Here is a 16,739-nt window from a genome sequence, read left to right as displayed (position 1 = left end):
CAGTGGTAAGGAAACAGCTTTCACAGTCACAGTCTTTCCCCCGTACCCATCAATGCAGATTGCTGGTCCGGGGAAGAGTTCTGGGTTCCCATAAGCAAGACTTCAGTCTGCGCCAGTGTCAACAAGTGCCAAAACCCTCTGCACATTAGAAGGGGACCAATGTATGGACAGTTCCACGTGGGGCCTCTGGTCCCTGCTGTCCCCTCTGACCGGGTACCTTGGCCCCAGCCCTAATCAAGCTGAAAGGAGTCGGCCTCAAGTGGCCGCATGAAGTCCTGGAGGGACACGGGTCGCGCTTTCCCAGACTTCTCCTTTAGGCTTCTCTGGAATTGCTGTTCGCGATGCAACTGTTTCCAAAGTTCCAGCAGGAGTTTATTGTGTTGTCGGTCTATTTTCTCCTGATCGACCCCTGCTGCCACAAGATCATGCCACATCTGTGCGCGTGTTGCTCTCTGAGGCCCGCGACCTCACCCCTTTACTTTTGATTTGGGCTTCCAGGTCTCAACTGCGCGGACGTCCTGTCTTAACTTCCTTCGCCTCTGGCTTTCAACATACTCTAGGGTGACCATGGCAGTTGTAACTTCATGGATCCGTCACCCCACATAGAGCGTAAGAATGGCAACTAAGGATCCAAAGGCACTCGCAGGTACAGTATCCAAAACCAGATCTTTCATGCTGGCTGTAAAGAGCTCGTCATCAGGTCCCTGCATAATAGGGTTGAAAATAGCATGTCTCATACCCATTTCATGGATGATTTGCGTAAGTTCCATATATGACTGCCATTGACTCACAGTGTCTGGCAGCTCGCCAGCCTGTCCCCATACTGTGCGTACAGCAGCAATGAGTCACTCCATTAGAGTGGTTGCCCTGGTCTTGGGCCAACCTATGGCAGTTCTGTAACCTTTGTCGCAGGGACAGATGCACTGTCACAAAGGCTAGCTTTTCCATCTCTCCTGGGGAGCAGAGAATGTTGTCTGCTCCCTCATCCCATAAACGTAGTAGCGGAGACTGGCTCTCCAGGGCGCTGTCTGTACCGCCTCCCCAGCTCCTGCAACTCAGTGGGAGTGTAAGGGGTGTAGGTTGTGAACTCAGTCACAGCTGGGTTGCCGGCGGGGCCCAAAGGTTGCTCATGCTTTACCTTTTGTTTCAAGATTGGCTGGGCTTGGGGGTTAGGAGCTGTATTGTCTCCACTCGCCTCCTCCGCCTCTGCCTCACAGTCTCCACTGTGGGGCCCCTCTTCTAACAGGGGGACCCGAGCTTCCAGCGCCTCCAACTGGGAGACCTGGTCCGGCACCTGGGCTATTTCATTAGGCGCATTTTCCGTGTTGAGACTCAAGGCGGTGAGGAACATCCAGCCCACGCGGCCGGCTGTAGCCTTCTCCTCCTCCGGCAACTGCTCAGCCAGAGCCTGCAGGGCCCTCTCCACCCTGGCTGGAGAGCCATCCATGTCTTCCCACCCCTCCTTGGGGGTCCAACTCCTGAGAACAGTGGCCACTGGGCACCACACACTGTGTGGGGGCCACACGTCCTCCTGCCCAGAGTCAGACTCCATTCCTACCTGGTTGGAATCCTGCTCACCGTGCCAGAGGTCTGAGTGGGTGGTGGCCTCGGTGTATAATGTCCACAACCCTCGGAGCCTACAGCAGAAGCAGATCAACAAAAAGAGGACAACACCTTCCATGGCCAAGAGGGAAGTGCGCCATCTGGACGCTCGAGTCTCCCAGGCAGATCGCTCCCGGTGTCACTCCTCGCCGGCCTCCCGAAGCTGAACTTTTGTACGCATAAACTGCTCCACCATCCTCCGGTGAGTTTTGCCCAGCACCATACCCTGCTGTGCCATTTGTCATGCGGGGTCTCTGGTCCCGCTCCCCACATAAGAACATAGGATATGGTGAGGCCAAAAAGGAACACCCACAGAGCCATAGGTAGGGGAGTCATACCACTATATTCTCGCTGGCGGCTGGATTCACACGACCTGCGACCTGCTGTCTGCTTTTCTGCCAACCGACCGACGACTCAACTCTCCACCACAGCTGCGACACTTATATCAGTGGCCAATTGGCTAACCGGCCACAGCTGACGGCCAACTAGCCACAGCCAACTGCCATCTAGTACCCGAGCCAGCACCTTTCCACGTGAGGCTGAGAGCCTGGAAACTGCTCTCTGGGGCTCTGTTCCCACAGCAGTCTAAAAAGATGAGGTAATAGCCTCTTGTCAATCCCAGACGTCAATCAAGTGGACCTATGCCCGGAAAGGAACATCCCATTTGAGAGAAAAAGAGATCAAAACCACCAAGGTCTGGTTAGCCGGGGCCATTGAGCCATTCTCTGCTGCTCTGGTCGCTTCTATTTCTTTGGAGTGTACTGTCTTTTCTAATAAACTACTCTTTCACCACTTTATTTCCGTGTCTGGTTCAATTCTTTGCTGGAGAAGCCAAGAACCTAGACTTCGCGCCAAGAAGGGCCCACTCTCCGGTAATAGTTGCGGCTGAGAGCTCTTGGAAGGCGGGGGTGAAATCACAGGGCGTGCTGGGGAGCTCTGCAGAGGAGGAAAGCCTTACCTAATGTCAGCCGGATTTCGAAGAAGGAAAAGACTGCCAGGCAGCTTCTGTCCTCTGGACAGCTCCCAGCGATCCCGCGCACAAAAGCAGTCCTCCCGTCACGCAGGGAATGCCCGCGTGGTGGGGACTGGGGACACTTCTCTCCAAGGCCCTGCCCCCTCTCTGCACGGACACCCGGGTGCAGGACCCGAGATAAAGCAGGTGCTGGCCTGTATCAATCCCGCCCAAGGTGGCGGCATCGCTTCCTGGGGTGGTCCTTCCTAAACGCCCACGTCGGCCAAAGCCGCTCCTGTGTCCATTTCCATTTTGTTTCAGAAAATAGAAAAGACAAGGTCTGCAATCAAATCCCAGCGGCAGGTGTGAGTCAAGTACAGGCGACCACAGCAGCGGAGATGGGACAGGGCCGCGCAGCCGGCTCTGAGAGGCAGCAGCGTGCCCTGTGATGGAGGCGCAGGCTGCGGAACATGTGAATTGCGTTCCAGCCTCAGCGCCACACGGACGCGCGGCCACGCGGGAGAGCACAGCCGCTCCCGGGGCTCCAGAACTGCATGGTCCTAAGGGGCAGACTGCAGGTGCCCAGGGGTCCGGGACCCCGCCGCCGCCAGAGCGGAGCCGCTCCCGCTCTACGATCGGTGTGATCTCCCCTCCCCAAGTGTGCGCTGTATATATTTCTCTTATTTTCATTTCCTATCTAAGCCCAGAAATTAAAGTATCTTAAGGGGTGTTCAACCCAGTAGCAGTGGAGGAGATACAGAAAACACATAGATCTGAAAACACAAGACTAAGGAGATTTTATGACAAGAATTTTCTATATTCTATGTTTATATTCCTATTTATATATTTACATGAGAGGTGGTCTGGACCTGAGAAGGGAGAGCTGTGGGGCGGGGGGAGGGATGTCGGAGGGGTATGGCGGGCAGCCGGCCTGACGCCGACATACCCCAGACACCCCAGGTCCGTCCGCGGCTTTTTCTAAAATCCCCCTTGGGACTCCACAGCAGCCGCACTCCTGCATTACACGCCTATCAGGAAGTCAGGAGTACACCCAAAGATGCGTGAAAACATTATGGCACAAATGAGCATAAATCCCAACAAGTTCCAGACTCAGACACCTAACCGAGCGGCCAAGCAAAGACAGTAGAATAAAGGAAGCTTTGGAAAGCTCCGGAAGGAGCTTCAGCCAATCGATTTGTCGTGGGGGGCGGGCTGGATTGAATTTGAACCAATTCAGACGGGCCATTCAGATAAATACCAGAGGCTGCAGTTTGTGGCTGGTCTGACGCCGACGGCCTGAGACTGCGCTTGAGCGGGCCTACTGGGAAGGGGAAGCCCCTGTCCCCACCCCGAGCGTCCCTGTACCAAGGTACTCCTGCTCTCCGGTACTCCTGCGCTCCCATACTCCTTTATCCAGCACCCCTGCAATCCCGGTCCCCGCGCCCGTACAGCCGGGGACGCTTGCACTGCTGCCGCCCTGAAGTCCCACCGCCTGTGCTGTCCTCCCTACGCCTTGTGCGCCCGCCTAGCCGGACCCCAGCGCCAGACCCGCCTGGAGGACTGCGGTCACCCCCTGTATACCTTCCCCACCAGGCGATCTGGTACTACAGCACAGCATTGAAGTATACAGGTGGTACCAAAAATATGTATACACATTTTAAGAAAGGAAAAAAATTATTAAAACTGTAATACTCAATATATACTGATAACAAAAGATGAATACAAGTCACGTTTGACTTCTGCAATTACAAGAGGTGCTCAGAGTGTTTACCATCAATCAGCGTTTAGACACATCTGATTACTGCAAACTACCACTTGAGCAACTGTTGACCAAAATGTCCACTTGTATACATTTTTTGACACCCTCCTCCCCCTGTATTTATATTATGCTATTCATACAATGGTTGAATTACTACTCACTCTTAGTGGCTCAAGGCTCACTACCATCACAGGTCTGTGTGAGGCCCCTCTTGTTTACATCCATACATGTATATATGTATCTGTATCCCCAAATGTGTTTTCCTGTGATGCCCATTTTTTCTGACTCTGACCTTCCACTTGGCAACCATTCTATTTTGTTTACTACATTGTTTTGGGGTGAATTCTGACAAAATGTGTATTCTTCAGTGTTCATACTGCACACTTAATTTACATAAGTCCCATGCTAGACATGCTGCTTTCTTCATTCTGCCCAGTTCTTCAGCTCCACCCACACTTCTGTGGGTATAGAGTGCATTACTTCCTGTTCTGTAGTTCCTCAGTGGAGGCCACACATTTCCTCTCTTCACTTCTGGCTGTTGGACCCTGAGATTGCTCCCAACTTTGATCTCCTGCCGGTGCCCACATTTTGTGCTGAAAAACCTCAGACATTTGTAAGAATTAGGTTATTTATGGAACCGGCAATTAACAGTAAATACGTTTAGGTACTAGATCATAGAGTCTAGAGATATAGGGTATAGGCTTTTAACTTCAATTGCTTTGGTTGTCACATAGCTTATAGTCAAAGATTAAGAAAGTATGTTAGCCACTTATAGTCAAAGATTATAAAGTATGTTAGTCATGTCCTGAAGGCCTGCCTGTAAAGGTTCAGGAGAAGTGTGTGAAAGTACATGTTGCTTGAGACAATAGAAAGATGTAGCTAGTAAGGCACAAAATGATAGCTTAAACAATAACGATGGTCATGAGATGCTTAGTTTCTGCTTTTTGTTTTAAAGATAACCTCACTGACTGCACTGATGAGATGTTTTGCAGAACTTGGCTTCAACCCAGCCAGATAACCTGACCACAGTGAGGAAGTCACCAGAGATTGCAGGCACTAAATTAATCAGCCGGAGGAAAACCACTGAAGCTTCCATAAGAACTAACTAATTTACCCTTGACCTCTAACCCTAATTTCAGCCTTTAAAAATCCCTCAAAATACTGATCGAAAAAAAATGCATGAGAAGTAGTTTTCAGTGTAGAAAGGAAAATGGTTTGATATTGAACTGGCCAATCCAGAGCCGGGGAGTTTATGCTCTAAAGACCTGACTCCCTGATGGCGTGTAGGTTACAGATTGTGTGGTGCAAAATCACACAAGATAAAAAAATCACAATATACCATGGATTGGAGGTTGGGTTGTACTGAGAGGTAAGGGTAATGCATCATTTCTTATAAATAATCCAGGTCTTGAGGACAGTCCTGAAGTCTTTCCCGGAGTCCCTCTTTCTGGTCTCATAGGAAAGCAGCCAGGGTGTTGTTCCGCCTTAGGGCTCAGGAGCTGAAACATAACTTAGGTGAAGATGTTATCTTATCTTGCCAGAAGTCCAGACTTTGTGACCTTTGGTCAGGTCCTGGCTACTGTCTTCCGCTGCCTTGGGGTTTATGATTATCAAGGTGTTGCCATAAAAAGAAAAAATGGTTCTTGGTGTATGCCACAGGAAAGAATTCAAGAAGGCACCTAATAAGCCAAACAAGCAGCTTTATTAAAAGGATAGTACACTTTCAAGGTGAAGAGAGCAGGCAGGTCTGGAGAAGAGCAGCTGCTCCAAAGAACAATGAGACTTGGGAATTTATCTCACTAAAAATGAAGGTGCGAAATATTCCAGAGTTAGGGGTGGCCTTATAGACATTCCTAGGTGGGTCCTTGCTGACCACTCCTTCCCATGGAGGAGGAATTTTTGTCCTTATTTGGCTCGGTCGGACATGTCCTGGTGACACAGGGGGGTGGAGATTTTCACTAACCACAATGCTAATCATATTATAATCCATATAATTAGCTAAAGTTCATCTTGAGGGGCAAGATGGCCTCCTGGATCTGCTCTTGAAATCTAATCTAGTTCTGGCCAGTCTGGTAGCTGCACTTTTTCTTAGGGAGAATCTCATCTCCCTCTTTTGTCTCCCTCACCTCCTCCTTGCCTTCCTCGCCAGGTCCTATTCTTTCTGCCTATGGTAACAAAGAAAAAGGCTAGGTCTCTGAGAGGTGTAGAGAGAAAGAGGGATATGATTTCTAAAGCTAGTCACAAATCAAATCAAAATTGCGAGGACCCTTGGTTTCAGTAAGTTGTACTTTTTCGTCCTATTTCTGCCTAAGAGAAATGAAAATTAATTACTTTCCTTTTCCAGGCGCCGGATATGAAATGTCCAAGGAATCAGACCTTCATCTAAACACATCTAAACATATCGTTAATAATTTCCCTATACACATAGCCGACAGTCTCTTTCCCATTCCTTTCTGTACACCCTGGTTTGTGAGAACAGAACTTAAAATAGGGTAAACCAAAATGCAATAAAACACACATGAAATACACAAGGTAATTGTGGGATTGCAATTTCCTGTAATAAAAACTGTTAGGAAGGAAAAAAAACGTTTTCCTCTACCCATTTCAGGCTCACTGACTGGGGCCCCATAAATTAGACTGGCAAACAGATTAACAAGAGAAACACAGTGTATTAATGTGTGCAGCATACATCATCACCTGGGAGAAACCTCAGCAATGTTACTCAAAGGGGTGTTTAGAACTTGGGTTTATCTAGCATCTTAACGTAGAATACATTTGTAGAGAAGTAACAGAAAGGAAACAAATTTTAGGTTTCCAAGGGTGGCAAGCCATGGGAAGGTAAATATTTGGGGGGAAGCTAATGGAAGATAGGGCTATTAGTGCAGGTCCACCTTGGCACCATCTTTCCTCTTCTTCATGGCCATAAAACTTTCCTGGAAGAAGGGCTTTACAGCAGTTCTCATTTCTCAGAGTTTCTGCATTTAGTCAGGTGGGGGAAGCAGTGGGAGGGCGTCTTTCCACATCTGTTGATTGTCATTTGTCCCCCACTCAAAATAATCCTCCTGCCAAAGAGGCACATTTTGGGGTAGTGTGGCCTGCTACTCTTCAGAATCCTTGACTTTTGTTCTAGTGGTCTATATTTTTGTTGCCTTTTTTTTAAAAAAAACTAATTTGTCACACTCTTATAGAAAATACTCAGATTTTTTCATTGCTGCCAATTTAATCCCAAAACATTTTATATTAAACCACTTAAAATACAATCTTGAGAAAAAGGAAGACGGTTCACAACCTAGAAAAATTGGGATTTCTCCCTTTTCAAGGTGAAATGTTCCCTTATTTAGTTCTTGGGTGTCAGCGCAATGGGAATTCAAGCACCAAGACCTCCAGAGCCCAGCAGATGTCTTACTGTCTCGCAGGTATTTATGAAATGTAATACTGAGCAATGATCCAGACCTCCACCTACTCCAATTTGGCCTCTGACCTAAAAGTGGGTTCTTTAGTTTTCTAGATGGTTCAAAAGGCAGATGGGAGAGCATGCACACCTTCCTTGTCTTCTCTCCACCAACCCTTGTTCTCAAATAGCACCTGGCTAAACCTCTCACCTGGAGGGTGCAGAGGAGACCTCGAAAGGGAGAGGGAGGATGGAGGGAGAAATGCCAAGTGATTCCTTTGAATCTGTCTAGGGTGGTGTGATGTGACTTATAATCAGAATTATGTATTTGGTCTTCATCTACCGTTGCCAGCACAGAGCTTCTAAAACTCTTGGAATCTCCTGAGATGAGAAGGGTGACGTTGTCCTGATATTCATAATTTAAACCCCTGTCAACCACCCCTTAGTTTATGTTAATGAGGTGATTTTTGGAAAGCCTGTTAAGGATGGGGGCTGGTTGCCAGGGAAAGCAACCAGTGATTAGAGGTTTCGGAACTTTCAGTCCCACCCCCTGGCCTCTTCCCTCCAGGAGGGGAGAGGAGCTGGAGGTTGAGTCAATCACTAATGATCAATGATTTTGTCAATTGTGCCGGTGTAATGAAGTCTCCATAAAAACTCAACACCTTGGAGAGCTTCCGGGTTGGTGAATGCATAGAGATTCAGGGAGAATGGTGCACCTGGAGAGGACATGAAAGCCTTTGGCTCCATCCGACATATTTGCCCTCTGCATCTCTTCCGTCTGGCTCTTCCTGAGTCATAACCTTTATGACAAGGTGATCTGGTAAGTAAACTTGTTTCCTGAGTTCTGTGAGCCACTCTAGGAAATTAATTGAACCCAAGGAGGGGTGGTGGGAAACTCTATATAGTCAGTTGGTCAGAAGCACAGGTGATACCTGGATTTGACATTATCTTCTGAAGGGGGTGGGGGGCAGTCTTGTAGGACTGAGCCCTTAACCTGTGGGATCTGAAGCCATCTCCAGGTAGGTAGTGTCAGGATTGAGTTAAATTGTAGAACACCCAACTGGTGTCGGAGTGTTGCTTGGTGTGGGGAAAACTCCCATACTTTGGAATTGGGAGCAGAATCAGAGATGGCTACGCAATATTTACCATTCCTCATTTCCAGCCTCTCAAGCACACATTTTCAAATTGACAGCTACTTTGATATGCAGAGCCGCTTCCGTATTACTGGAACTTTTAATCTTTTTGTTTCCTTCTGTGGGGACAGAGTCCCGGAGAGCAGTTTCCAGACTCCCGGCCTCGCGTGGGGAGGTGCTGGCTCGGGTAGTGAATGACCATCAACTGTGATTGGTTAGCCAACAGCTGTAACCGGTTAGCCAATTGGCTACTGATAACTGCGGGGCTGTGTTGATTGGTTGGTTGGTTGGCAGGCAGAGAAGTGAATGGTGGACTGTGGATCATGTGTTACTACTGGGTGTGTCTTGCCCAGCCGTCAGAGAGCATATAGTGGTCTGACTCCCCTATCTATGGCTCCATGGGTGTTTCTTTTTGACCTAGCCATATCCTGCGTTCTTATGTGGGCAGCGGGACCAGAGACCCCGCAGGCCACCTCGCACAACAAATGGCGCAGCGAGCAGGGTATGGTGCCAACCAAAACCTACTGAAGCATGGTGGAGCAGTGTGTGCGTGTAAAAGTGCAGTTCAGAAGGCCCGAGAGGAGTTGAGCTGGGAATGGGAGGCGCGGTCTGCCTGGGAGACTCGAGCCTCCAGATGGTACACCTCCCTCCTGGCCATAGAAGGCGTCACCTTCCTTTTAGTAATGTGCTGCTGCTGTAGGCTCCGAGGGTTGTGGACATGTTACATGGAGGCCTCCACCCACTGAGACACCTGGCACGGCGAGCAGGATTCCAACCAGGTAGGAATGGAGTCTGACTCTGGGCAGGAGGACGTGTGGCCCCCACACAGTGTGTGGTGCCCAGTGGCCACTGTTCTCAGGAGTTGGACCCCCAAGGAGGGGTGGGAAGACATGGATGGCTCTCCAGCCAGGGTGGAGAGGGCCCTGCAGGCTCTGGCTGAGCAGTTGCCGGAGGAGGAGAAGGCTACAGCCGGCCGCGTGGGCTGGATGTTCCTCACCGCCTTGAGTCTCAACACGGAAAATGCGCCTAATGAAATAGCCCAGGTGCCGGACCAGGTCTCCCAGTTGGAGGCGCTGGAAGCTCGGGTCCCCCTGTTAGAAGAGGGGCCCCACAGTGGAGACTGTGAGGCAGAGGCGGAGGAGGCGAGTGGAGACAATACAGCTCCTAACCCCCAAGCCCAGCCAATCTTGAAACAAAAGGTAAAGCATGAGCAACCTTTGGGCCCCGCCGGCAACCCAGCTGTGACTGAGTTCACAACCTACACCCCTTACACTCCCACTGAGTTGCAGGAGCTGGGGAGGCGGTACAGACAGCGCCCTGGAGAGCCAGTCTCCGCTACTACGTTTATGGGATGAGGGAGCAGACAACATTCTTCTGCTCCCCAGGAGAGATGGAAAAGCTAGCCTTTGTGACAGTGCATCTGTCCCTGCGACAAAGGTTACAGAACTGCCATAGGTTGGCCCAAGACCAGGGCAACCACTCTAATGGAGTGACTCATTGCTGCTGTACGCACAGTATGGGGACAGGCTGGCGAGCTGCCAGACACTGTGAGTCAATGGCAGTCATATATGGAACTTACGCAAATCATCCATGAAATGGGTATGAGACATGCTATTTTCAACCCTAATATGCAGGGGCCAGATGAGGAGCTCTTTACAGCCAGCATGAAAGATCTGGTTTTGGATACTACACCTGCGAGTGCTTTTGGATGCTTGGTTGCCATTCTTACGCCCTATGTGGGGCGGTGGATCCATGAAGTTACAACTGCCATGGTCACCCTACGGGATGTTGAAAGCTGGAGGCAAAGGAAGTTAAGACAGGAGGTCCGAACAGTTGAGACCTGGAAGCCCAAATCAAAAGTAAAGGGGTGAGGTCGCGGGCCTCAGAGAATAACATGCACGCAGATGTGGTGTGATCTCGTGGCAGCAGGGGTCCATCGGGAGAAAATAGACGGAAAACCCAATGCACTCTTGTTGGAATTTTGGAAACAGTTGCGTCCCGAACAGCAATTCCGAAGAAGCCTAATGGAGAAGTCTGGGAAAGCATGACCTGTGTCCCTCCAGGACTTAATGCGGCCACTTGAGGCCGACTCCTTTCAGCTTGGTTAGGGCTGGGGCCAAGGTACCCGGTCAGAGGGGACAGCAGGGACCGGAGGCCCCACGTGGAACTGTCCATACATTGGTCCCCTTCTAATGTGCAGAGGGTTTTGGCCCTAGTTGACACTGTCGCAGACTGCAGTCTTGCATATGGGAACCCAGAAATGTTCCCCGGACCAGCAATCTGCATTGATGGGTACGGGGGAAAGACTGTGACTGTGAAAGCTGTTTCCTTACCACTGGGTATATAGGAAGGCTTCCCCCTCGTACCTACGAGGTGTATGTCTCCTCCGTTCTGGAGTATATTCTAGGGGTGGATGTGCTACATGGCCTCAGCTTACAGACGTCGGTAGGAGAGTTCCGTCTCCGGATCCAGGTGGTGAAAGCGGTGACACGCGGATATGCTCACCACCCTCCTCAAGTGTTGCCACAGCCCTGGCACGTGGAAGGCCGCCCTGCACGACACTTCCATGTAGTGGTATCACAAACATTTCTCCAAACCAAACCACAAAAGGCTTTCTTTCCATTTTAGGTTATATTTATAGTGTATCTTGAGAAAAGGAATTCCAAAGATAATGAAAATCTGAGGGTCTTTAATATTACTACATTGCCTCCCAGAAGCAGCATCTGCAAAGTTGGGTTAATTTTTTTTTTGGGGGGGGGAGGGCGTGTCTGCTAACAATAGTGAAAAAAAGGAGTTTCATTATATGTTCCTATTTGTTAGTAACTGGTCAAAGTATGTGTTTGTTTTTTGTTTTTTTGTGTGTGTCTATTCAGCATTCGTGTTTTCTTGGTGAATTAACAAATCTCACGGGGATGATCTTTCCTTTGTACTTTTCTGTACCAAATTAATGAACTCTTCTGTATTTGTGGCTGGAATTTCATAGTTTGGCTATTTGTCTGTAATTATTTTGCTTATTTCCTACTCGCAGGATTACCATGGACTTTCCTCGATTGATTTTTTTTCTTTTTCTCTCTACTACTTTCTAGTTTACACAACAAATCAGCTAATTGGGCTTAAAGCGCTTTCCTCCTTCTGACCATTATTCCAGAGAACTAACCTCGATTTACCAGTCACACTTCAGACTCCGGCTTCCTGCATTTTGAAGTCTATACCAGCTTTTGAAAATCCCACAAAACCGAAAAACAGTATCTTGAAAGATTTTGCACTTGCATGGAATAGCGAATTCGTTTTGAAAAAAATTTTAAAATTACGTAGCGATAGTGACTTAAAAAAAAAGCCCTGCATGTTTGGTTGTGCTCAAAATAAAAAAAACTGCTCCTGAAAACCTTTTGTTTTTACTGAAGAAATGCTAACAAGTGCCCTTGGGCCTGTAGCTCTGGGTGTCCCGGGACACCTTAACTCTGAATCAATGGATTCCTCCGCTCCGTGGGCAGCGGGGACAGTCCTTCCCTGAGGCCGCAGCCAGGAGGACCAGGCAAAGCGTTGCTCGAGGATGGGGCACGCAGGCCGTTTTCGAGCCCCGCCCCCACCCCCGTGGGCGTTGCGCCGGGGCGGGGGCGAGGCCGTGCTTGCATCCCAGGTCCTAGCAGCTTAAAGAGACTTAAAATGTACTCCAAATAATAAATCTTGTTTCCCCTCTCGCCCACGAGTCACTTATGGGGGAAGTAAGAATCTCTGGAAGAGATCGGAGTGCGACTAGGTGGGAGGCCCACCGGTACGGAGAGTGAAGCGGAGTTGCCAGGACCAGTGGGTAGAGTACACCGCTGCCAGGACCGTGCGTGCAGCGCCCCGCCGTCCTCGCCCCGCGTATCCCCGTCGCCATCCTTGTCCCCGTCCTGCGCTGCATCGGCGCTCTCCTTCCCAGTCTCCATCCCGGCTCGGCTCGCGCCTTCCGGCCTCTCCGCCCGCCGCCCTCGCCCTTCCCGAGGGCCCCAGTCGCCGCCCTGGCGCTCCCCGCGGCCCCCGCCGAAGCCGCCTGCGCCCTGTGCCAGCGCGCGGCCCGCGAGCCGGTGCTTGCCGATTGCGGCCACCGCTTTTGCCGGGCGTGCGTGGTGCGCTTCTGGGCGGAGGAGGACGGGCCTTTCCCGTGCCCCGAGTGTGCCGACGACTGCTGGCAACGCGCCGTGGAGCCCGGCCGCCCGCCGCTCAGCCGCCGCCTGCTGGCGCTCGAGGAGGCGGCCGCGGCACCCGCGCGCGACGGCCCGGCCTCGGAGGCGGCGCTGCAACTGCTGTGCCGCGCCGACGCGGGCCCGCTGTGCGCCGCCTGCCGCATGGCCGCAGGGCCGGAGCCGCCGGAGTGGGAGCCCCGCTGGAGGAAGGCGCTGCGCGGCAAGGTGCGCGCGGGCAGCGCCCTGTGCGTTGCCATCCCCTTCCCGACCTGAGTCCCCGCCCCCCGGGCGGTGCCCTGAGCCTCCCTATCCCCCTGCGGACGGCGCCGAGTAACCCCCTCCCCATTCTCCGGAAGACACCCTGGTCCGCACATCCCCCACCCTCGGACAGTGCCCTGTTTCCCCGAAGGTGTCTGTGGTCCCTCCCACCCCTCACGCCCTTTCTCAGGACCGTCCTTCCCCTCCCCCCATCTGCAGAAGGCGTCCTGCTGCCGGTTCCGCTCCCCTGCCTCGTCCCCTGTGCCTCACTGCCCCGCCTATGGGCGTGACGTCACCCTGCGGCACCCTTACCCCACCCCGTGGGTAAATTCCTCCACCCCGAGATTCTGTGTTAACAGATGAGGCTGTTAGCCTCTCTGTAGTCAGGTGTGACCCCCACCCCACCCCGTCTACCTTCTCATGCTTTCTCAGCCCTCCTAGGGTCCTTCCACCTACTCTATACTGATACTTGAACTGCATTGCATGTGGTATCCGGCCCTGGGTGGAAACTCACCAACTGGACATTCAGGGACCTGCCCTTGTGGATTGAGGGGGCTCAGCATTATTAATGAGAGAATAGCCAGCCCACTGGAGCTGGGCACTCCTGCTGTTGGGGGCTCTTCCTGCATGGTGGGACCAGTGCACAGCCAGTGCTGGGCAGGCCCTGGGCGTGGCAGTGCCCACCCCAAAGAGGCCTCGTGCTGGTTCATGTGGGATTTCCAGAGTGACTGCCAGTGCCACTCCTTCTGAAAAGATGAGGTGGCTGTGCTTTTGGCAGATACCATTTTCCATCCTTGTGCTGGTGACAGTAACACTGGAGACCCCAGGGGAGTCTCGTGTCATTATCTGGTTATATTCTTAATGGGGTTTTTTTCTATGAGTCTTCCTCCTGGAGCAAGTTCAGTGAAGTTGCTAGGACCCCTCTGGTATCTGCAGCCTGTTTTCATGAGTCTGGTAGGCCAGGACCACTTGGTGGGGCCTTCTGGTCAGACTGTTAGTGGACTCGGGGGTGCAGTGTCCCCTGGACTGGGCTAACGGGGAAGATGTCCCAGACCTACAGTTGTGGCCACCCACCTGGTAACCAGCATCTCTCACCAGGAGAACAAGGGGTCCGTGGAGATCATGAGGAAAGATCTGAATGATGCTCGGGACCTGCACGGCCAGGCCGAGTCCGCTGCTGCTGTCTGGAAGGCAAGTGGAGGTGGGCCTGGGGTCTGCGTGAACGAGGGGACGGAGGTGTGTACCGTGCCTCTATCTGGCAGGGTCTAGGGACACAGCTGAGCCTTCTGCAGCACACCTCAAGGTGGTCACATGGGGCTGGGGTCCTGGGTGCAGTCCAAGGACACAGGTGTCCTTCCCTGCTGCCTGTCCTGCAGGGACATGTGATGGACCGTAGGAAGAAGGCCCTGACAGACTACAAGAAGCTACGGACCTTCTTTGTGGAGGAGGAGGAGCGCTTCCTGCAGGAGGCAGAGAAAGAGGAGGGGTCACCTGAGGATGAGGATTCGGACCCCGCGGAGAGGTTCAGGTCCCTGCTGCAGGCCTTGTCAGACCTGGAGCGCAGGCACCGCAACCTGGGCCTCAGCATGCTGCTCCAGGTGAGCCCCCACCCCATTTCGCGGGCCAGATGCAGGGGGTAGCTATCAAGAGAGGGCTTAAGGCCAGGCCCAGCCTCCTTTTGGGGCTAAAATTTGGGAATAAGGGATCCAGGAGATCCCTGGCCTCCATGTCGGAGGGGACATTTCATGAGGGGGGTGGCACCCCAATATTGAAGCACCGGGCCCCTGTCCTGCCTTGGCACTGCAGGCAGTAGTTGCCCGTGGAGTCCAGGAGCACAGGGATCCCCAGGAGGGCGGCGGCCCTCTGGCCCTCATGTCCTCACAGCCTCTGTCTGAGGCCTTGCCTAAAGCTCAAGGCTCTGGGTTCTTTGCCCCCTCTCTGATCCTGAGCCAGCAGCCCCCAGCCTTCCCTCTGGGTGGAGAGGTGTCATTTTGCTCCAGGAATGCTGGCTAATCAGCTCCTGGTGGGTGGGGGTTTGGGGTGATGATTGTGGGGAGTGAGGCTTCAGCCTTAGGGAGACATGTGTGGCTGGTTGAAGTGCGGTGTTGTTGCCTTGGTTTGAGGACAGCAGCTCCCTTCTCCCTCTTCTCCCTTTCCTCCCCTTCCCTCTCCCCCTCCTCCTATTCCTCCTCCTCCTCTTCCTCCTCCTCCTGCTCCCTCCCGTCCTTTCCTTCCCTCCTCTCCATCCTCTCCTTCTCTTCTCTCCCTCTCTCCGTCTCCCTGCAGTGATGCCAGGCAGAGGAAGCTGGCTCCACCCGGGCCCAGCGCTCCCCCAGCTCCTCCGTCCACCTCCTTCAGGACCCCGGAGGGTCTACATCTAGGTGTAGACAGGTTGCTTACCATAGGTGCCACTTTGGGTTGTCCCCTCAACAGTGTCTATGTCCTCTTTCCTTGGGTATTCCTGTTTCCAGGCTGTAAATGCCTCTCTGGAGTTTTGAAAGGGGGGGAGTGGGGTGGGTTAGTAACTCAAGTGTGTACCCTGTTCCATCTCTTCATAAAGCTGTTGTCGCTGCCAGAGTCTCGTCAGATCTGCCTGGAGTCTTGTCGTCTCTGCCCCAGGACAGCCAGGTTGTTCCTAGCACATGCTCCGTTTCGGCTTGTCCAATCCAGGCCCACAGACCCCCTCCTGAACATTGGGCACATGAGTTAATGTTAAATTTGGGGTGAACCTCAAGGGAAAGAGAGGCCCAGGAATCTCAGGTAGGGCGGGTGGGGGGACAGGTCAACTTGTCACTCTTGCTCGAGGCGCTGACAGCGTGTGTCCCCCACAGACCACCCACAGCTTGAGGTCTGTGTGCAGGAACAGCTCCTGGGACCTTGTAGGTCTGGATGGTCAGCCTCTCGGGCACCTCACTTCGAGGCTCTGTTTCCCTGCGCCTCCCAGTGTGTCCGCCTGCCATGCTCACTTCTCCATTGTCTGTCGTCTCTTGCTGACCTGAGCATTTCTCCGCACTGTCACTCTCTCCGTGCCCCTAGCTCCCCTTCCTTTGTAGTTCCTCCGATAGACGAATTTAGCAAGCCCTGTGATTTGCTGGCAGTGTCAATGTGTAGGTGAGTCCAAGTGGCAGAGCATTGCACAGTGACAGGATGAGGGTCCCAGCACATTGGCACACATGGTGGTTTAGGATGGCTGGGGCTGTGTTCACCCTGAACGATGGCTTTGTGGTCAGCAGGCCATTTCTGGACAGAGCCTCTCAGACTTGGGTGGTGCTGACCCCGCATTGCTGTGAGTTGAGGGCTGGCACTTGAGGCTAGGACCGAGGGTTTATTCACATCCCTCCGTCTCCAATGGGGCTTTTGCAGGTGAGATTTCTCTCTAATGGGCCCCCACCTCCCGCTTCCACCTTGTGACTTCAGAGAGCTTCCCCAGGCCCCCTGCGCCTGAGCCTCAGCTGTCTGCCTCCTGCTTTTTGTG

General features: G+C 52.3%; 1 protein-coding gene across 1 annotated transcript; it reads left to right on the top strand.

Moving 5' to 3' along the window:
* The first annotated feature begins 3,469 nt into the window (after positions 1 to 3,469).
* Positions 3,470 to 15,841, top strand: RNF187 (ring finger protein 187). The gene is made up of 6 exons (XM_033096918.1): positions 3,470 to 3,514; positions 3,972 to 4,155; positions 12,669 to 13,231; positions 14,363 to 14,455; positions 14,641 to 14,862; positions 15,551 to 15,841. Exons 1-6 carry the CDS (start codon positions 3,470 to 3,472, stop codon positions 15,551 to 15,553), a joined length of 1,110 nt encoding a protein of 369 aa, XP_032952809.1. The 3' UTR covers positions 15,554 to 15,841.
* The last annotated feature ends 898 nt before the right edge of the window (positions 15,842 to 16,739 follow it).

This window comes from Rhinolophus ferrumequinum, chromosome 24 (assembly GCF_004115265.2).
Source record: "Rhinolophus ferrumequinum isolate MPI-CBG mRhiFer1 chromosome 24, mRhiFer1_v1.p, whole genome shotgun sequence".
In the NCBI taxonomy this organism is placed as follows: domain Eukaryota; kingdom Metazoa; phylum Chordata; class Mammalia; order Chiroptera; family Rhinolophidae; genus Rhinolophus; species Rhinolophus ferrumequinum.
The sequence above is the reverse complement of the archived record's forward strand: the minus strand, read 5'-3'. Positions and strand labels throughout refer to the sequence as shown.

Bases quoted from the DNA above. Each gene is read 5' to 3' on its own strand.
- RNF187 (XM_033096918.1), top strand. From the start codon at position 3,470: ATGGCGGGCAGCCGGCCTGACGCCGACATACCCCAGACACCCCAG. The intron at 3,515-3,971 runs GTCCGTCCGCGG...TCCTTTATCCAG, and splicing joins ACATACCCCAGACACCCCAG to CACCCCTGCAATCCCGGTCC. The intron at 4,156-12,668 runs GTACTACAGCAC...CACCGCTGCCAG, and splicing joins CTTCCCCACCAGGCGATCTG to GACCGTGCGTGCAGCGCCCC.